General features: G+C 38.2%; 1 protein-coding gene across 1 annotated transcript in view; it reads right to left on the bottom strand.

Annotated features, from left to right (window-relative positions):
- Positions 1–23,387, bottom strand: part of LOC108717424 (laminin subunit alpha-4-like) — a 103,622-nt gene that overhangs the window by 63,057 nt on the left and 17,178 nt on the right. The window contains 5 exon segments of the mRNA XM_041564625.1: positions 2,797–2,977; positions 4,343–4,443; positions 5,872–6,086; positions 8,570–8,650; positions 11,569–11,696. Of these exon segments, the coding sequence (XP_041420559.1) occupies positions 2,797–2,977; positions 4,343–4,443; positions 5,872–6,086; positions 8,570–8,650; positions 11,569–11,696 (706 nt within the window).

Here is a 23,387-nt window from a genome sequence, read left to right as displayed (position 1 = left end):
CCAAAGTAGTGCTGCTCTGAGTCCCCTGTCAAAAGAAACACTGCATTTCTTTCCTTCTATTGTGTACACATGGACTTCTGCATTCAGCTTAAACCTCATTGCCCTGGGCAAGAGCATGCTCAGTTTGCTCCTCTTCCCCCCTCCCTTCTCTACTGTAATCTGAGCACAGAGCAGGGAGAGACTCAGGCAAGAAGTGATGTCACACCACGTTAATACTGCAGCTCCTATCCTAAACAAACAGAGAGTTTCTAGAGCTATTTACTCAGGTATGGTAAAACATTCTACAGAATAAATATAGCATTTTAGCTTGCACTATTGCAGCTAATCTATTGGCAATAAAATGCCTCTATAGCTTTCCTTCTCCTTTAATACAGAAGTAAAAAAGTTAATAGGAAAGAAGAGAAAGGCATTTAAAAACTACAAGTCTGTTGGGACAGAAGCTGCATTTAATGAATATAAACACTATAATAAATGTTGTAAAACAGCAATCCAGAAGGCAAAGAAAGGAAATGAAGAGTGCATTGCGGCTGACGCTAAGACTAACCCCAAAAAGGTTTTTAATTATGAGTGTTGCTCCTTCAGATAATGGTACCAGTATGGTTGTAACAGATACAGAAAAGGCAAATGTGCTAAATCAATTCTTTTCTTCAATGTATACAATAGAGGAGTCTGAGTTCCCAGGCTCACTTCATAGCTGCACTGATGGCTCAGCTCAATCTAGTCAGTGGCTGACTCAGGATATGATTCATTAAGCTTTAATAAAAATTAATGTAAACAAGGTGCCAGGGCCAGATGGGATACACCCCCGAAAAGCTGATGTCATTCCAATATTTAAAATGGGATTACTATGTCAGCCTCGGTCAATCCCTATATCGCATGCGGGGGGAGGTAGCCAACCAGGTGCCTAGGGCGCCCTGACGGCTTGGCACGGCCCTGGCAAAAAGCATGGCTTTATGAAGGATAGGTCATGTCAGACAAATCTGATTGCTTTTTATGATGAGGTAAGTAAGATTCTGGACAGTGGGGGTGGGGGGCAGTAGATGTGATCTATTATGATTTTGCCAAAGCATTTGATACCATGCACCACAAACAACTGCTGTGGGCACATGAATAGGAAACTGGCTACAGGATCAGGTACAGATCTTTATCGGTCCCAGAGCAATCTATCTATGTTTGCAGGGACAAGCAGTCAGCTAACCTTTGTTTTCCTGGCAATATCACCTGAAATGGTCTTTTTAGTTGATGGACAATTCGTAGGATCGTACAATCGTTTCGAGATAATCGTGGTCTCATGATGACGATCGGATCTTTTAAAAATCTTTACATCTATGGCCAGCTTAAGCTGGTAAAAGGTATGGAAAATCTTAGCTATGAGGAAAGACTGGCCAAGTTGGGGTTGTTAACGCTGGAGAAGAGGCGCTTAAAGGAGGATTCAACCCGTAATAAAAAAAACCCTCCTTCCCCCCCCCCGGGCAAATGCCCCTTATTTTTTTACTCACCCCTCCATGCAGATTCTGGCCTAGGAGTTCATGGCAGCCATCTTCTTCTTCTCCGGTAATCTTCGTGTATTGATGGCATTTTCGGTGCATGCGCAGTTGGAGTAAATTTCCGGTCCAAACAACCGCGAATGCGACGAAAGTCACAAAAATCTTTGTGACTTCCGGTGCATGCGCAGTGGTTTGGGACTGGAAATTTACTCCAACTGCACATGCGCTGAAATATCCAAAAAAGACAGAAGAAAGAAGATGGCGCCCGCGGACTCCTGTGGCCAGAATCTGCACGGAGGAGTGAGTAAAAAATTAGGGGCATTTGCCCGATGGGGGGTATATCCAGGGTAGGGGGAGGTTTTTTTTTTATTACGGGTTCAATTCTCCTTTAAGGGGTGTTATGATAACTATGTATAAATATATAAGGGGATCATATAATAATCTCTCTAATGCTTAATTTACCAGTAGGTCTTTCCAGCTGACACAAGGTCGCCCATTCCATTGAGAAGAAAGAGGTTCCATTAAATGTTCGGAAAGGTTTTTTTTACAGTGAGAACTGTGAATTCTCTCCCTGAATCAGTTGCGCAGGTAGATACATTAGGAATACGGGGTTATGTAAGATAGCTTTTAGTACAAATTGATCCAGGGACTAGTCCAATTGCCATTTTGGAGTGGGAAGGAATTGGGAATTGGAGAGGCTTCAGATGGGTTTTTTTTGCCTTTCTCTGGATCAAATAGCAGTTAGGCAGGTTAAAAAAAGTTAAAAGGTTGAACTTGATGGACGTGTGTCTTTTTTAACCTAACTTACTATGTTACTATATACCCCTAGGTCTGTACACTAATGTGTATATAAGTAAACTGGGGTTTGTTTGAAGGGGTTAAACTTGATGGGCAAAAACTGTAAATCCTGCAGAACTACTTTGTTACAAAACATGTTTGAATTTTGGAAAGGTTTACTTGCCGTTTAAACTGCAGGTATGCTTTGAGTGGCCCTTCAGCTGTGTGATAACTAAGCAGAGAGTAGTTCCAACAGCTGTAAGACTAGATTTAAACATATACATAACCCATGAGATAAAAAAAAATAGTTTCACATAATTACAATAAATACACATGAATAATGGCAAATACAACACATTTAAATAATTTAAAAAAAAGATTGTTTTTTCTTCTAAGGTAATGCTGTGCTATGTAGACTAGAAAAGTTTTGTGTAGTAGGCCAGTGATGATATTTTAATGCCTTTACAGTATACTTATGTCGTTACCAGTACAGATCTGCCACTTTTTATCTTATGAGTGCGTATGTACTTACTCTGACATCCAGATGGTCTATAATTCCAGTATCCTGGCTTGCACCTCTCACATTTTAGGCCGCCAGCACCAGCCTTACAATTACACTGTAGTGTTTCGGGGTCACAGTTGTTATCCAGAGAAGCTAGGCTGCACATACATTTCTGACAGCCCAAGCAACTACTATAACCATAGTGACCAGTCTAGAAAAACAAAACACAGGCATTAGGTTATGCCATATATATCCAGTGACTAAAGCAACAACAGATGTGGAAGTGGCCAGCTTGATTGGTAGGATTTATATTATTGGGCATGGAAAAATAATCCCACACTTGGTTTAAGTTACTGAATTTTTCAAAAGGACTTTAAAAGGATCATAATACATACTAGGGCTCCTTTACATTTATGACTAAAATCATTATTGTGAAATTGTTGCATACATTTATTTCAATAAATGCTCTTGCTCCTGTACACTCCCTGTACTTGCATGTATTTATGCCAAGAGCCAGTTCTGATAAATCATGGGCAAGTGGATCTACTAACGCAGAGGAACCCACTGCAGGCTGGGTAATGAGAAGCACCCAAAGATATTATTTTTAACACGAGCTTGAGAAATGCTGTAATCCACACACAAATCCTAGTGTATAAATACGTGTATATTTACTACAGCTACTGATGAGTGAGCTGATGGCCTTTCACTTCATCAAAAATTTCGCATAACCTCAAAATGTTATTGAAATGTATTGTACTGCCAATGGAAAGGTAAAATAACATTGCGGTTAAGGCATTTTTAGCCCTGCAATAGCACATACAGTACCCATACGGTCTTTAATATTAATAACAAAAGCACCAGTTTTACCAGACAGGTTAGTCAAATACCAGCTGGTGGCAACTCTATTTAAGGGGACAGCTAAAGACTTAAGCTAGACATGCTATAACGTATGTTTTGGGTCTCTGTACTATCCAGAAGCAACACAGACCGTTATCACAGAACATTTCCCCAGTAGCTCTCTGTCTTCTTTTAACATATATTCATAATACACAGTTCATATTGAATGCGATGTAGCATGGAAACAATTGAATTCTGTATCAGAACAATTTAATAATCAGCCTTATAGCATCATCTTACATGACAGATTTAACTTGACTTTTTGCAATATTTTGATGATCTATGATGAATTTAGATTCATCATTTAGTCATATTCTGCTCTAGGCTTTATTCTTCTAAGAGATGCTGAGCCACAAGGCAGCTGTTCCTGCCTTCATCATCATTATGTTTCATGTGCTCCTGTATTTGCCCACAGGGTAGGCAAATATGTTATATTAGCAGAACCCATGTTCTGAACATTCTGCCATACCACACATTCATTTTGAATTACATTTAACACAATAATTATTATTATTGCATAATTCATTCATGTTATATTCAGTAGAAAACAGTAGCTGCTCTGTTGTCTATTATGCACACATAAACCCACTAAATGCATACATAATGCCCTCATATTAACATTTTTACATTAATCAATATAAAAAAAATCTATAGGATCAGAAGTTATCATTTTACTTACTTCACAACGATCACAGAAAACACCCGTGACTCCGGGTTTGCACTGACATGTCCCAGTAACATCATTGCATCTTTCTGTACCACACTTTAAGCAACGACACTCTGAAACATTTGCAGTTTAATTAGATGTCATAAACATATTTAACATGGTTCATAGGAGTGGACTTCCCAGGCAATTGAGAAATGTGATGGGTAATATACAAATGTGTGCTTGTATAAAAGTGGGAGCAGATAATAAATCATAAGGGGTCTTCAATTTGCTTATGTAGGTGCAAGTATTACATAAACCCTCTTAACTTCTTTCTCTTTTTCTCTTTTCCATGTAAGAGGTTTGAGGTATTCATGGGCCACTACTGCCCCAAAATTAGAAATATACAGTATTTCATAAACTCAAACGGATATGGTATGTGTGGCTTTAGGTGGAACAGCTCAAAGTGTGTCATTGTCCTACACGTTTAAATGAGAAGGGAAGCTCCAATCCAAGGGGGGGGGGGGGTGATGTTAGTAGAAAACTGCACTGGCCCAGGGTACATATGAGAGAGTGCTCCTCTTCTTCACTTCTTCTTTCTTCAAAATCCAGTGGCTGCCACATGCACAGCAGAACAAAAAAGTCATCTTTTTTAAATCCAATGTGCATGCGCACCCCAGAGAGGAAAGAAGGAAGAGGATCTCTTGCAAGTATCCTGGGTTGGTGCAGTTCTCTGCTAACAGGAGCACCGAACCGGGGTATCAGATAAGTTGCCCTAACATTTGGTACCTCCATCAGTAGGATACTTTCTTTTTCTTTAATGCTCATAGCAAGGACTATTAAAGGTTTTCCTTTCTCTTCTTTAAGGGGGTTAGTTACTAAAGTCAGATTTTTTTCATTTTGTCGTAGGGGAATTTTTTCAAGATTTATTAAACCCAGAGGCTGCTAAAAGTCTGAATAAAAAAGTACTGAATTCCAAACCTGTCGAGGTCATGTAGAAAAGTCAATGGCAGATGGTCCATTCAGAATTGGAAGTTATCATGATCTGCGCTGGGTTTCGTACAATAATCCAAATAATTTGTGGTTTACGGGCGATAATCCGTTATCGGGCAGCAAATCCGAAACAAATGGACAATTCAGATTTTTTCACCCTTTTATCGAGTCTTTTCCCGCACTAGGTTTTTAGAGTTAATTTATTGATAAATACGGTAAAAATGTGGATGGGAGTTTGGTTGAAGTGGTTTTAAGAAAGTAATAAGACATTTTTGGATTTCAGTAAATAACCCCCCTAAATGTAAAAGTATAATGTTTTGGATAATCGGTTTCACACATTTAATGTCAAATTGTTTAAATTACAAACTGGTTAGGATTACTTGAATTTGTAAGGCTTCCATCTTTGATCTGGTAACTGCATTTGTGCAATTTCTTGTGCTGATTTTGTAGGCAGAAATGTCTTATGCATTCATTATGGATTGCATAATTTATGGACGCATTATTGGGCTTGAAAATACAACACGCCTCTAGTATTAATTATTCTGTTCAAACAATAATGTTCCAATTACCTTTGCAGTTTTTAGCCACTCTAGCATCTCCATAATATCCCGGTGCACATAGTTCACAGTTAAAACCAGTGGTATTGCGCATACAATTATTGCATTGTCCTGTCAACTCATTGCAGTCTTCAAATATCAGGTTAGGATCTGAGTTCCCACTGCAGTCACATTTTTTACATGTACTTCCCTTTAGAAGAGGATTTCCATAATAACCTGGGGCACACCTTTAATGAAAAGAGTAAAACCGTAACGTTTTCATTGTTGTTAATGAACACCATAGTGATGTGCGGGTCGGGTTTTCCCCAACCCGCACCCACCCTTCTTCCATTCACCCGAGCCTGACTTCCGGCTTCCCTTTACAGACCCACGCCAATCCACACCACCGATGACTTTACAGAAGGGTCGAGGCGAAGTTGGAAGTTGGCAGGCAGGGAGAGCAAGAGGAAGAGCTCGACCCGGACCTGTCCGCCACCTGTAAAGGGGGGTGCCTGGTCATCCTAAATCTGCGGGTATCGGGTCGGCCAGCACATCACTAGAACACCAGTCTGTAATACCTTTTGATTTAAATAAAAATGCAGGCACACCTTTGATGAAAAGTATATAACCGCAACATGTATCCATAGTTGCTAATGAACAGCAGCATGTAATACATTTGATTTCAATAAAAATACAATCTATCAACTTTTCAGCAATCTTTTGCAACTGTAGAGATTTGTTATTGGTCAGTAAGGGACCATATTCCATTTATGAATAGAGTCTAAATAAATTGATAAATTAAAAAGATAGGCAGAATGGAAAGTCCTATATGCTCTCAAGGAAGTAGTGAGGTACTACCCATGAAAAAGTACTTGTTAAGTAGAGTGGATAGAGTACCATGATACATGCTAAAAGGCAACTGTGAACTTGTTAATGAACTGCTGAATAGCTTAATCAGTAATATTTTATGGTTTGTGTGCTACATTAAATATTTTCTTTTGTTAAAGGACCAGTAACATCAAAAATTTTTACAAAAAAATTTGTGAGAATACAACGAAAAAAAAACATCAAGACAAATTAAAATTTAAAATAGCAAAGCCTTTATTAAGAAATAACTTACAGAAACTCCACTTCCTGTCCTCTACAGAAAGGGCGACCATCCATCCTGCTGCGCTCGATTTCTCCTCCCTGGCTCTTCTCTGACAGCGTGTCGATCTCCAGCTCTTCAAAGGGCCGCAGTCAGTATTCCTGTCCCCACTGTGAGATAGCAGACCAGCAGTGTACCTTCCATGAACAAGGGTAACCAAGAACCCCCTGCCCCTGCATTATTTTTAGGCTCTCTCTAATAGTAAATGCATAGTTTCCGGATCAGCGAAACATGACTATCCTGGCGCAGAGAAGATTCCTTCTGCCTGCTGCTTCGGGCTGCTGGGGAGACGTGCAATCACTGTATGGAGCAGTAAAGGGAGCCGCGTCTATCTGCAGAGCCTGCCTTTGGGAAGTGAACCAGCTGGGCAGCGTATTTGTGAATGGCATGCCCCTGCCCAATGCTATCCGGCTGCGGATGTGAGCTGCAGACGCTGTCAGTACATCCCCCAGGCAAACTGCCGCCTTTGCGATGGCTCCAATCACATCTTCCAGCCTAGTCACCCGCACCGAGCTCCTGCCTCTTGTTTCCCGATTCCTCCGAAGTGGAGGTTATACCAGCCTCAGCTTTTTGTCCCGCTTGGCTTCCTTATTCTGTGCAAGGCTCTCCTCCTTTCCGTGCTGGAATCACTCTGGTTCTCTGTATCCATTTGCCAATGTGCTTGGCTGTCCTCTCCTAGTTCCCTGCTCTCTCCCATTGGGCAGGGGCCTGCCATTCACAAACACGCTGCCCAGCTGGTTCACTTCCCGAAGGCAGGCTCTTCAGATAGACGCGGCTCCCTTTACTGCTCCATACAGTGAATGCGCGCCTCCCCAGCAGCCTGCAGCAGCAGGAATCTTCTCTGCGCCAGGATAGTCATGTTTGGCTGATCCGGAAACGATGCATCTTGGTTACCCTTGTTCATGGAAGGTACGCTGCCGGTCTGCTATCTTACAGTGGGGAGAGGAATACAGCTGCGGCCCTTTGAAGAGCTGGAGAAGGAGATCAACACTATGTCAGAGAAGAGCCAGGGAGAAATCGATCGCAGCAGGATGGATGGTCGCCCCTTCGCCTTTTCTGTAGAGGACAGGAAGTGGAGTTTCTGTAAGTTATTTCTTAATAAAGGCTTTGTTATTTTAAATTTTAATTTGTCTTGGTGTTTTTTTTCATTGTATTCTCACGAATTTTTTTGTAAAAATTTTTGATGTTACTGGTCTTTTAAGTACAGTGTAAGTAAGAAGTGTTTGTATGTACAGGGTCTACCCATATTTCAAGGTTATGATGTAAATGAATGCTTTTCCTAATAGGGTTCTTATGGGTCCCACACCTGTGATACACTTTTATTTTACTGATACTTCAGTGAAATTATGAAAAAAAGGAAATAGATTCGCCCAGGAGCAGTAACCCAAAGTAACTAATTAGCAGGTAGCATTGGTCCCTGGTTTAAAAGCAAGCTTCTTACTGACTTTTATGGGATAATGCACCTGAGCAAACATATTGCCTTTTATTACAAATGGGGATATGGGTTTCATTTAAAAATACACTAAATGCAAAGAGAAGGAGAAAATTTGGACATAAAATTACAAGTTTTATTTTCATACTTACCTTTCACAGTTTGGCCCAGCATAATTATCCTTGCAAATGCAGTGCATGGAACCACTCTTGACACCACAAGCAAGAGCAAAACTGTTGGTAAATCATTATCATTACCAGAAAGGATTATTAGAAATGATTGTCACTTTGAGGCTAGAGAGTAACTTCTTCTGCTCTTTGTTTATCAAGTAAGCAGGTACCTGTTGCTTAGTGGATTTAGGGGTTATGCAACAAAAGATGCAGAGTTTGGTACAGTTCTAGTTATCTTTAGCCCACAAATCAGCATTTATCATTCAACCTGTTTTAAAAACAGTACTGACTTTGGTGGGATACCAAACCTGGCTCAAGCTTCGCTCATTTTAATATATTACCCCATTAATATATGGATGTATTATCTATATGGTGTTTTGGGGGGGGCATAACGTCTTAAGCATGAACCAAAATGTGTACCTATTTGAAATCAAAAGGCAGACACTGATTAGAACTGAAGAGACATGGAATATAATAATTCCTTGTTGCAGCTCATGATACTGTTAATAGTAGAGAGTGGTGTCATAGCTTGAAGTCCCACATTAGAGCTCCAGGTTGATTTTTTATTTTTTCACATTTATTTTTCTATTTTTCTTTTTCCTTCATTGCTATGTGTGATAATTTTGTTTCACTTCACTATGTAAAAAGCCCATGTTTGACTTCAATCACAATTGTGATTGGTCAATGTATATAAGGAATGTACAGGGGCGTGTCCATTAGCCACAGTAGGCATGAAACACATTAGGCCTTGTTCTGTCCTAATACATGTTGTTTTATTTATACTAATTCAGCATATTTAATTTTTGAAGATTCTCACAATTGAGCTTTGCAGTATATTCATGTGAACCTGGACTGGGTGAATCATGAGTTCTTCTCTTTATTTATTTGTTACTGCTTTATTTTTTATTTGTTACTGCTTCTATAATTTGTTTTGGCACTCTGCACCACTTTCTACAATCACTAGCGTTCCAGGTGATACTTTCCAATCATCCATGCTTCATCTGTAAGTTGTAATACTGGCATTATCATTGCAAGTCACAACAAAATATCTATATATCTAGGTCTGTGTGTAATCAGATTCCGTCTGTTATTTACTTGTTTATCTTTTGGATGTGTTGACATTCTAGTGACTGGAAAGAAGAATATGTATTTACATTGGAAGGTGATAAACAAAACAGCTTGACAGCAGCATATTTTGTCCCTGGATTGCCCAACCAGTATCAAAGGACATACGGGAGAATGTAATAAAAGTAGCTAACAGAAAAACTATTCACAATGTGAAAAGTTATGCCTTTGCGTGTATTTAATATATATATATATTTAATAATTCGCTTTTGTGACCCTGGAAACTGTTTAGCGACCACTTCCGACAGTGGAAGACTGTTTGCGAATTTTATAGTTTGCACCAATGTAATAAATCTTCTTACTGAAAAAGTCGTTATGTTTGCTCCAAAAGATTACGACACCTTCAAGCACTTCTTAAGAGTGCGCAATTATAATTTGCAATGTACAATTTTAATTTGCAATGCAATAACAGTGTAAGGAACAATATTGCATTGCGAGATGTGGATTTTTAGTCTTATTGGTGCAAATTGTTTTGCTCTTTGTGACTTTAATTACATTCCCCCGATAATGTCCTAGAATTTACAATCACCATGGTAAAGTAAATTCTACTTTAGAAAAATATAGCTCTCCTATCTCTGTTCTCTTTATTTCCTATTAACAACAATGACATCCTGTCTCCTATTTACTGGACAGGTGGCAATCCTGCTGCATGCTTGAGTGTGAAACTGGCCTGCTAAGGCCCAGTATCTCATGTATAAACAATTAAAAGGAAGAATGGCCGCTCAGATTGTTGGCAGAATCAAGAAACCCTTTCATTTAATGCAGCTAACATAGTTTTGTTATTATGGTCACCATTGTTTGTCTAGAATCACTAGAACAATATCCATATAATAAATATATAGTAAAAGGCTATGTTTCCCTTCTATTGTCTCCATTTTCAACTTCCACTTACTTAAACTTCCTGATGCTAACACATTTACAGTTCCACTCAGAAATGCACATTCCATTCTTTCCCTGTGCCATTTTATTCCTTCAGGAACCACTGTAAAATTTACTGAAAATATCTGCCCAAATGATTAGGATCTTGGAAATTCCCTTTACCAGCTGTGGGTTCACATTTTTACATCAGTGTCCAGAGCCATAACATTTCTATGCTATGAGTTATGGTAATCAAGGATCGGCAACTTCTGACATTGTATGATGAGAAAAGACATCTGGTGTAATCTGGAGAGATTGTTACATCTGTCTCTTCATAGTACAAGCTAATAAGAATTCCTTTCATGGGAACTACACAAAAATAAATGTTCCCATCACAGCAGGAATGAGATCATGTATTCTGCTTCATTCTACTTCCCCCAGAGGAAAAATTAAACTCTCAGTCATCTCAACAGTAAAAACAATCAATGCAAATGATGTTTTAAATACTATACGCACAAATTTGAAGTCAAATAAGCATTTTAACAATTAGCACCGTTTTTACCATTACCTTAAAGCTAGGCATGCCAGGTTAAAATATAATATTGATGCATATATCTAGCAAGCACTGTAATGACCATAGTGAAGCAGACCAAAAAAAGGACATGGGATCTGTCTCTTAAGATTAAATTACATTCATAGCTGGAGGTTTCAACCTCCTGATTTCATCCAAAAAAACTGAAACAGCTATCTGAGAGTATATTTTAGGTGGTTATTTAATATAGGATTTGCTTTAAATAGCTATAATGCAAAATTAACCTCAGGAATAAAAAATGTGACATGCTAATTAATCAAATGTTACCGGCAAATCATAGTGTAGGCATGTTTCATTTCAAACAACATTTACTAGAATACTGGTAAAAGCAATGGATACATGGGTAGAAGTGCCATCAATGTTAAATCTCAACATTCTATAATAATACTACACAACAAATACATACTTGTTAGGACTAAATGGTAACGGGCAAGAACATGGCAGGCAAGATTTGGGTATTCCTCGGACCATATTTCCAAGGTAACCTGGTGGACATCTTTCACAGTGTTTCCCTGTTGTATTCCTTTGACAATCCTGTGGAAAAAAAACAACAAAGACATTTCATTTTACACTTGCCTTTAGGAAAATATATATATCTAATTGCTCTTATTACATTGGCTTTTACAGCAAGTGAGATATGGTCTTTTCTCTTTGCCTGGTACCTCTTTGGCAAAATAACCTGTCAGCTTGAAATAAGCAGCAAACCGTTGCACAAAAATTGACATAAAATTATGGACCAGACTGATATATTGAGTATCTTAATATGCCTGTGTGCTGTCAGAAGATATTCTGAAGATATATTGCATATTCTGTTCAAAAGCCTTGCAAGGAACAAATTGTAGAAAATACATTTTAATTAATTCACCAAATACCCAGGTAGAGCACTCATCATCAGTCAATCATTTAAATTTAAAATATGGTTAGAGCAAAATACATACAAAAGTCACTGATAAGATAATATTAATAGCAACAATAATATCAGCAACTTATATATGACATTTGGAAAAAGTAAAAAAAAAAAAAAGTAAACTACTTTGCATGTATCCTTTATTGAAGTTCCTTTTGCTGGTTAATTTTATAATAATATGCCTAGCTGTAACAGCAACTGTTTTGGTTATAACAACAGGGAAAATGCCCATGTACAGTTCTGCAACTGAAAAGCTCTAGACTTATACCAACTTGGGACCCAAGTTCAATCTGTGATTTCTCCTCAAGTGCCAAGATTTGGTGTAAAATACAATATATACCTGCTTTTATCAACTATTGTATAGAGCACGATATTTCAGTATATTAGAAAATTTAACCACTCTAACTGCAATCCAGTTTTGGGTCCTAACTACAGGTTACACAATACTCATACCTTCCACAATATCTTAATAACACACTTCAGGGCTCACTTACAATAAGCAAAAGTACCAGAAGGGGTGCAAATGTTAGAGCCCAGGCTTATCCTCCATGTTGATGTGCTCTGTGCAAAGCTGTCAGGAGAAATTACATTTTGCATTCTCAGGCTGTGGGCTCTAACTGGCATGCAATTTAGGGTATTTGTAACGTTCTCGTTATCAGGAACCTAAACGATGATGGGTACACTCGCATGCACAGGGAATCCCAGTGGATTCAGGTGTCCACTGATGCCCTTTAAGGGCTGAAACCAACAAGGAACGTGCATAAAATAGAATGCCGTAAACGAGGTACCGGCAGGATAAGACAAGACGTAGTCGAAAATCAGGCAAGGGGTCAAATCTGGCAGCAAAGATCTTCTTGACAAAAGGTTTGAGCAAAGAAACGTGAAACGAATTTGAAATGTTCATGGACGATCCAAACGGATAGACACAGGGTTGATTATCTCCTTGATCTTGAAAGGACCCACATAATGAGGACCAAACTTGGGAGAAGACAAATGAAGTTTGATGTGCTTTGTGGACAGCCAAACGTAATCTCCGATTTGATAGGAGCGATTCGAAAGACGATGCTTGTCAGCAGCAGACAATGCTTTGAGAAGGGATTGGTGGGCTTGGGACCAGACAGTCTTGAAATCACAAACGAGTGCGTCTGCTGCAGGTATCTCAGTCTTGAAAACATCAGGCGGAAGAGCAGATGGATTATAACCAAATACGGAGAAAAACCCAGAGAATCGTGCTGAAGGTTATTATGAGCAAACTTAGCCCAGGGAAGAAGTTCAACCCAATAATAATAATAAAATAACGCAGGAACAGCTCCAGGATCTGATGTTTAGAAAAATCTCGCCAAATTCTGGAGACAAACTGTACCCCCCAGTCAGACACAATAGATTGTGGAACTCCATTAAAACTAAAAATCTCTTTAGTGAAAACTTGGGCTAACCCAGCCGCAGAGGGAAGTTTCTTCAAAGGAATAAAATTGGCCATCTTGGAGAACCGGTCTACTACTACTAAAATAGTAGTCATATTCTGAGATGAATGAAGTCCATAGCCACATCTAACCAAGGCCGAGCAGGAACAGGTAAAGGTTGGAGAAGACCACATGGCAAGGAACGAGGAGTCTTCTATTGTGCACACACCGTTCAGGCTGAGACAAAAAAACTTTACAACTTACAGCATAGAAGGCCACCAACAATATCTTGAAATTAAGTCGTGAGTCTTGATGCCGGGATGTCTGAAAACCTTAGAGGAATGAGCCCACTCGAGGACTTGGGCAACCCTTTGCTGGAGTACAAAAATATTACCAGGAGGACACTCAGGAGGATGTTCCACATTAGACAAATCTGACCATGAAAGTGAAGTGGGCGCCACCACTAAGTCAGGGGAAATTATAGAAATGGGTGGGACTGGATTCACCTCTCTCTGAACCAGACATCAGGATAAAGCATCCGCCTTGTGTTTTTCCAACCAGGGCGATAAGAAATAAAGAAGTTGAATCTGGAGAAAAACAAAGCCCAATGGGTCTGACGAGGATTGAGTCTTCTGGCCGAAGAAATATATTCTACATTCTTATGGTAAGTCAAGTGATAGGCTCTTTAGCCCCTTTAAATGGGATACAAATACAAAAGTACAAGATGCACTCTATGAAAAAAAAAGGAATCTAAAAATAAATGAAACAGAGTAAGTTTTCCTCCTAGGAAATTAAACTAATAACAGGGCAAAGTTTTCCCTACTCCTACAAACATCAACCATATTTTTTGCTTACATTGCTGTGTTGGTGCTTTATTGGGGGTATGTAATATGTTACATTTGCAAAGACCATTCGCCAGCGAATGATTTTACATTGCAAGCAGCTCTAAACATTTGCAAAAATGACATTTTAAATAACATTCCCCCTGATTTGTTTATAACCATATTCTTGTTCAGAATCTGATGGGTTACTCTCTGCCTATGGATTTCTGTAAAAGAGCGTTGTTTTGATAATTCCAGCTGTTAACATACACATACATGCAGCCTGCAACTTCCACTGAGAAACCAACAGCATGAGGTAAAGCTCCAGTAACATGTGGTTAGAAAATTTGTATAGATAACGCCACAGAAAATCCACAGAAAGTGACACATAAATTAAATCATGCTGGAGGGATAACAATAGTTTATATAAATTTGACTGTAGCATAGCAAAAATAAAGGCTACAGTATAATAAAAATATAAATATAATATTTTGTTTACTATGAAAAGATATTTTAAAATAAAATGCTAAAAATATACAATTTGTAATAACAAGCATGGTGCAAAGGTGATGCTACCTTGCTGCTCTGGGATTCTAGATTTCATTCCAGACATGACACACTGAGTTTGCTCATCCCTGTGCTTATGCGGATTTCTTCTGGGTATTCTGCTGTGTGTGTGTGTGTCAGAGAGAGATAGAGATTCGCCAAGTTACGGCACAAAAAAGACGGCTATAGACTTCAATGGGTGAAAAAATTTCAAAAAGAAATTGTCGCCTATAGACTTCAATGTATTTGACAAATTTTTCACTGCTAACCAAATTTTTGGTGAAGCAAAACAGGTTAGATTCGCCCATCACTATGTATAATCTCTAATCTCTGTAACGTGTTGCATAATGTGTCACTGCTATAAAGAATGTCTGTTTACCAAAAAACTTGCCCTCAAATTATTACAAAGCTGCAATCACTAATCTAGTTGTGCATTTCTTCTGGCACACAACAAATATCATTTTGCATACAGTACACATGCTGTGTTACCTATTTTTGTCAATTTTTGTTTGCTAAAGTCTTGTGCCAAAGGTATTGCCTCGAAATACCTAAATTGATGCCACATTCTATTTGTACCTGTAGAGCGACATTACAAGTACAGGTATGGTATCCATTATTCAGAAACCCATTATCCAGAAAGATCTGAATTACGTGATGGCCCATAGACTCCATTTTATCCAAATAATTTGTAAAAGTGATTTCCTTTTTCTCTGTAGCAATAAAACAATACATTTTACGTGATCCCAACTAAGATATAATTAATCCTTATTGGAAGCTGAACCAACCAATTGAGTTTATGTAATGATTTTGTAGTAGACTTAAGGTATGAAGATCCAAATTATGTAAAGCTCCATTTCCAAAAAAACCCAGGTCTTGAGCATTCTGGATAACAGGTCCCATACCTGTATATGAAAAAAAACTACAAAATCCACTGAAGTGAGTGAAAAGTAATATCTGGTATCATATGATACATATGAATTTATCATTTGTGAATGATTTGTTAATAAATACAGAATGAAAATAATTGATTTGTTTTTTTTTAGTAATGGGGAATCATTAAAATGAAAGTTTTATACTGTATAAGCGTCATCATAATCAGTTATTAATTTGGGCCCATTTATGAAATAAGCAAGTTTCTATTCACTATCCTTCTCTTAGCAATGGCTTATTTTCATTTTCTCTTTATGCAGGAGCCAGTGTCAGATTTTGATTGACAGTTAGGTCTACTGTAGCCATGGTAGGTGCTTATTTTGCCTAGAAGATGTATCATAGCTCACTCTTTTAGAAATCCTGTATCCCTGCATCCAGGAATGGTGCTAAAGTCAGTTATTTTGTTGTATTTGGTTTGTGCTGTAATCAATTATTTGAGTTAGGTCAAATAATTGTGATTTAACCGTTAATCAAAATCATATTCCCAACTCCTGCATGAACAGAGAATCAAGAGAGAAGCATGCTGAGAGGGGGGGGGATAATATAATTCTTATAAATCATTCATTAGCTGTCATAAGGCAAGTGGTAAGAACAGGGCTTTGTTGCGGCCTGTGTCTTCCAGGACTCCATAACTTGGGCAACTAAATGATGAGCAGTAATGGGATGGGTAGGGGGTGGACGACTATGTGCCTCCCCTGTCTGCCCCTCATGGATATGCAGCAGGGATTTATTCATGCAGATAGCCACAGGTCTCTGTGTAGTTAATCAAGTAGAAGGCTGGGTGTAAATTGCAAAATCAAGGCAGACTTTTTTTGTACTTTGCACCCTGCCTTCTACATTGTCAGGTATTTAACTGTTTCACTGCAAACTCCCAAACCTGAATCCCCTTTATTTACTAATAAAAATTCACTGCAAACGTTGTGACAAAATCGAGTGTCAATTCAAATTGTACGACTTTTTGAAAGTAACACTCTGAAAACTCAACTTTATCGAGTTGTTGCCATAAAAACCCGAATTCATCAGATTATTGAACGAAAAACAGCGCAAACAGCCGGAAACTCTTGAGAATCCATAAGGTAAACACATGTTCCAAAGATTAACTGGATCATCTGCCATTTTTAGCAGATTGAGAGCATAATAAATCTCGAGTTTCTTTTTTACTCTAAAATTTTTTTTTTTCCCCCTTTAAAACTCTACTAGAGAAATAGAACATAGTGTTTTGTTTAGGGGCCCAATTATTAAACCTCACATTTTTCTGGTTGAGGGGAAAACCTAAATTTTTTCTGGTTGAGGGGAAAACCTCAATTTTTTCTGGTTGGGGAAAACCTCAAATTTTTCTGGTTGAGGGGAAAAACTCAAATTTTTAGAGGAAAAAATAGCAAATCTTTCTAGATTTATTATGCTCTCAAGCTGCTAAAAATGCAGATCCGTATATACTCCAGCTAAAACTTGCCCAAATCATTTAGAAGCCAATGGCAGATGGTCCCTTTAAAAATTGGTTGATAAAGTCAGTTCTAAATGTAATCCTTACTACTTTTCCTTTCAGTTAATGCTCAAGTTATATGATAAAATTTTAGTGCAGATTCTTAGCTCATGTGTTCATAGTTTCAGCTTTTCTACTGCATAAATTAAGGGGGTGTTTAAGAACCAGCCCTTGACACTGAGCAGTAAATTCCATCACCACAGGCATCTGCCACTTTTGTAAACATGCAGTAATATGAGTTAAGAAGCCATCCACTTTAATAGGTGGTTTGATTAGTTAAGTTTAATGTATCTTTATAAAAGGCAGTGAATGAATTCTCATAACCTGCAAAAACTAATGCTGCTGATGATGTACTTGAGAATTAGACTTTATTTACCTTCAGATAATTCATTAATCCATTGATCCACACTATTGCACTCTTTTACAGTTTAATCTGGTACTTAGATGTGATTTGCTGAAATCTTGACAGTTGATCTGCTTTATGGCCATTCAAAGAAAATAGAAATGACCCATGAATGTAATTGTCAGGAGACTGGAATATGAATAGAAGAGTGCATGCATAGAAAGATAAGTAATAAAAAGAAGTACAGATATGGAACCTGGGGCTTTCTGTATAATGGATCTTTCCATAATTTGGACCTTAAGTCTACTAGGAAATCATGTAAACATTAAATAACCCTAATAGACTGGTTCGGCTTCCAGTAAGGATTTCTTATGTCTTAGTTTGGAGGATCATGTACAAGGTACTGTTTTATTATTACAGAGAAAAAGGAAGTAATTTTTAAAAATTTGCATTATTTGGATAAAAGGGAAAGGAGACAGCCTTTCCGAAATTTGGAGCTCTCTGGATAACGGGTTTCTGGATAACTGATCCCATACCTGTAATAACAATAAATTTGTAGTCTTACAGAGCATTTGCTTTCAGATGGGGTCAGTGACACCCATTTGAAAGCTCTACAGAAGAAAAAGGCAAATTAAAAAAAAACAATAAAAAAGAAAGAAAGAAAGATTGAAAATTTGTTCTTAATTTGGTACCAATGTCCTCAGATCTGCTGTTAGAAAATAATAAACTTATTGCAGCACTTTTTCTTGGTCTCCCACCCAGGATTAAGTAGCTTGCTACATCCCAGTAAGTACTGACATGGAGAGGGTAAGGGAATAGGGAAAATTGCATCATACTTACCGTGATTTTTCTTTCCTGGACCTTTCCATGTCAGTAGGGCCCTCCCAAATGAGACCTTAAATTTGAAGCTTGTTACTGGACACCGGGTCATGGTTCAGGAGTCAGCTTTATTGATTTGGATAGGAGGGTTCTACTGACATGGTGAGGTCCAGGAAAGGAATAGGCGGTCCTCTCCCTGTATACTGTATATGTACAGGAGGGTCCTGGGAAACAAACACAGTTTTGCTCTAGGATCTAATAACATTTCTGCAGGGGTCTTTGTTTACAGTTTTTAAAATCAAATCACTTAAAACAAAAAAATCTGAGAGGTAACATGAGCTTACCAGACATTCTCCCGATCCATCCAAACACTTTAGAGAGTTTCCATTGCAATTACAGGGTAAACATTCTCCAGAAACTGAATAATAAAATCCCAAATGACATCTCTTAAAAGCAATAAATAAATAAAAAAAAATTATGAAAATGCATAAACATAAAAGGAACAAGAATTAGGACCATATGGAGCAAATTAAAAATATTTTTGAAGGCCACATTCAGGGGCACATTTACTATCGGTCAAATATCGAGGGTTAATTAACCCTTGATATTTGACTATCGAAGTAAAATCCTTCGACTTCGAATATCGAAGGATTTACCGCAATAAATCCTTCGAATCGAATGATTTTCCTTCAATCAAAAAAAGCTAGGAAAGCCTATGGGGACCTTCCCTATGGGCTAACATTGATGCTCGGTAGGTTTTAGGTGGCGAAGTAGGTGGTCGAAGTTTTTTTTAAAGAGACAGTACTATTGAATGGTCGAATAGTCTAGCGATTTTTAGTTCAAAGTCAAAGGTCGAAGTAGCTTATTCGATGGTCGAAGTAGCCAAAAAAAACCTTTGAAATTCGAAGTTTTTTTTATTCTAATGCTTCACTCGAGCTTAGTAAATGTGCCCCTCAGTGTATAGGCCTCTATTTCAGAAGCAGAAATATGCTAGTCAAAGGTCGAAGTAGCCAATTCGATGGTTGAAGTAGCCAAAAAAAAAACTTCGAAAATCGAAGTTTTTTTTATTCTAATCCTTCACTCAAGCTTAGTAAATGTGCCCCTCAGTGTATAGGCCTCTATTTCAGAAGCAGAAATATGCTAGCTTTTTCGAGTCCATTGATCAAAAGATGAGAATAGGTAATCATGTTAAAAGCAGGCAGGGTGTTATATGCAGGCCTGGATTTGTGGAAAGGCCACCTAGGCCCGGGCCTAGGGCGGCAGAATTTTAGGGGGGCGGCATGCTGCCCAACCACACCCACATTGTTTTAAAAACACTGGGGATGCGCTGGATATACAATAATTTTTTAAATTTCCCGTGCGCCAATCCCCATTGCTCCTGTCCCCCTGAAGGGGACAGGGGCGACGAACGGTAGTGGGCCTAGGGGCGCCCACTATGTAAATCCGGCCTTGGTTATATGGGTGAAATATGCTTAACCAGTAGTTAAGAAAGCCTAGGACAGAAAGGCACAGGCTCAAGTCAACTGCAGAACAAACAAAGAAGAGTCAATGAGGCAAAAGTAAGATGAGGCTAGGAGATAATTATTAAGAAAGAGATTGGCAGAATAAAGAGCAGGACTTGGAGTGTATTTATGCTTATAAAATAAGCTATTTATAAGCTCTATTAACTAATGGCAGAGGTGTAATGAACCCTATTGGTATTTTTTTCAATGTTTATGTTTATATGACTTTGTCAGACTTAAGGAATGGTGATGCAAATGACTGAAAAAAATCTGGAAAACCCCAAGCATTTCAAATAAAATAATAAATTACCTTCTAGTACAGGGAAATAACTAGTGTTATTAATTCACAGCTGTCATGAGGCTAAAATTTTTTGTACTAGGAACTTGTGGCTTCTAACAATCAATGTTTAGAGATACAGTAAGTACATCATATTTCCTTAAAGATACTAAGAGGGCCTACACTGATTGCATAATGTCTGGAAAGTAACTTGGGCTTGGCAAGAGCAGGCAATGCCCCCGTTTCATTTGATATGAGTAAACTCAGACTTATTACAAACTGTTTTTGATATGTAAGAGAGATCTTGCATGTGACTAAATGATACAAACAGGTCTGGAGTGGTTTGCCAGTGTACTACAGAATCTCTAAAAGTGCCCCAGCGAAGGATAATTCCTATCAGGTGTTTATTTTCACCATAGATCTGTATGACAGCTATAGTGTTTAGCACTATCTTCATCTAGATATTATATTATACAATGACTTCATATTTTCCAATTTCATCACATTTTTGTTTCAAATTTGCATTTGTGTAGATCTTGCTGGACAATAACTGCTTTATCATCATAGTTTACATATAACAGAATGATTTGCTTTACACAGAATATTTCAGGCACAGCAACCCCTTGCGTTGGAGAGCCAATAATCAGTATGCTTGATAAATGATAAACCACAAGATTAAAAGTGGTTCCTTGGCTAACCAAAAGCTGTAAACGATAGAACCTAATCTACTTGCAGAGAGAGGATTAAAGCATGCTGTTTTTATGTGCTGCCACATTAATGCCTTCCTCTGCAATTTGCATTTTAGAGACCTTGACCAAATCCAAAACTTAAAGCCAGAATGGGCTGTGGTGAATATGAGGCATCCTGGCTAGCACATGGATTAATGAATGATTCATAACCTGGCACACCATGATGAAGTATAAATAGCAACCACTTCCAGTATACCATGTTTTACTGATGGTCTCTCTTTACTAGACTGTCCTGGGCCAATTAACTGATATTGGATGGTGTTCTTTCTTCAGACTCTTGCTTGTGCTGGCACTAGTAAATTATCTGTCTTGCTTTTGGCCACATTCTTCAGTATCTGCCGATGGTACATTTGACCATGGTTTGCTTCTTTTTCAAAGCCCTATCCTATATTAAAAAAATCTGAAAACACATGTGTAATAGAGAGTTTAACTACAAGTTTGTTATAGCCTCAACTCAACCAGCTTCTCTGTATATACATTTTATGTAATCATGAACATAAGAATAGTTTTTAGGAATAATAACTACCCATACAATTAATCCTATCAACTTTCAGATAAATCAATGTATTTGATCTAAAAACTCATCTGCAACTTTTGCAGCAATACAAATGGTTACTAATATGCCGCCTGGGACAATTTCCATATATAGTGAGACAAAGGTTTAATTTGGATCCTTGTATACTCTATGTGACACTGAAATTCTGGAATGTACTGCTGAGAGGTTTATCTCCAAGGCAGCTCATTTTATGGGTACATGTAACTAACACTTTGCAAGAAAGTCAGCAGCTGAAAGCTTAACTCTGTCAATTGCAAAACAACATTACAGTGTATTTAGTGTAGCACTGACAAAACGTATTAACACTGTTACTAGAAGGCAGCACAACATTACAGCAACAAGAGTATGCCTGTGTTTGTCAGGATTTTCCTCCTACTATAAACAAACCCTATCCTGATACCATACCTTCCAACATTCGAAAAATGAGGGACAAAAACGAATTACTATGTCCATTTTACAAAATGTGGCAGGTTATGAAAGTGTTGCTAATGATGGTGAGTTGCCCTTTAAGCTGTGAGTCTCAGTTCTCCCATGAGACCTGCCTATTAGTGATGTGCAGGTCAGCATCTCCCTGACCCACACCCACCCTCGCTTAGCCCGCCAGCATCCACACTTCTGGGTTGCTTTTATAGACCCGCGCTCTCCCGCCCCTGCCTATGATGCCACAAAAGGAGCAGGACGAGCAGGCGCAGTGTCTATAAAAGACGAACCCAGAAGTCGGCATTTGACGATGGCAGAGAAGCGAGTGAAGTTGGCCTGACCATGCGGGTATCAGGCCGGCCTGCACCGGCGGGTATCGGGCCGGCCTGCACATCACTAAGGCTTATCTTAAATAGTTACAATTGATTCTTTGCTTATCTTAAAATTGTTACAAAAGTATCCAAGTGCAGCTGCTGGGCTCTCTGTTAAAAAGACTCTTATTTTAATTAAGTTTCAGAAACGTTTTTTTCTGGAGTCGGTGCAGGAGATCAAAGATAAAGTCAGGATATCATCATCATTTATATATATAGCACCGACAAGATACGAAATGCTTTTTTTCAGTAAGTATGCTGGCTGGGCTGTCAAAAGCCGGACAGTTAGTTACCAATTCTAGGCTATATGAAGAGGGTGCATTCTGTATATCCAACCTCTGTTGTTACAGTGCACCAGTAACTTCTGGAACTGTACTAAAAATATACATTATCATAGCCAATGATTTTAATTGATCTTTCTAGAGTTTTCAGATATGATATGAATTATGCTATGTAATTACAGGTGTTGCTCTGCGTTATTCAAGATGATTTTGAATTAAGCAGTTTATATCTTTAATATATAACTAAAAATTATTTTTGGTTTGCATTATTGCAAAACACCTACATTGCAAACATCTTGTAACAAGAACGACTGAACACTGCTGGTAGAGTATATGTTGAATTATTCTTCTCTGACATCTGATTTTCATTTAAGATCTACATGGGAAACTACCATATTCCTATATGAAACATAAGTGGCTTTGATTTCCAGTGACCTGTTTAAATTTAACTCCGTCGTTTCTGCAAAAGAAAACAGTGTAACTAATCTCTGGGGCTCAGTTAGGGGCTCAGTTACACAGCATAGGATCTAAAACATACTTGACCTGTGACCCCTGCATTTGTCTGCATAGCATATGTATGTGTGCATATATATTTATACATGGATGCATATATCCCATTTACATTCATGCTTTGAGTTTAGCTACTATGAGGTTGATACAAATGTGGATATTTTGTGATGTATGGGATCCATTATTCAGAAACCCATTTTCTAGAAAGCTCAGAAATAAAGGAATGTGATTTTAAAAAAAATGCTTTGACTGATTTGCTTTAGATTACCAATAGGCCTGTTATTCAGACAACCTCAGGTCCCAAGCA

Source organism: Xenopus laevis, chromosome 5S (genome assembly GCF_017654675.1).
Source record: "Xenopus laevis strain J_2021 chromosome 5S, Xenopus_laevis_v10.1, whole genome shotgun sequence".
NCBI lineage: Eukaryota > Metazoa > Chordata > Amphibia > Anura > Pipidae > Xenopus > Xenopus laevis.
The sequence above is the reverse complement of the archived record's forward strand: the minus strand, read 5'-3'. Positions and strand labels throughout refer to the sequence as shown.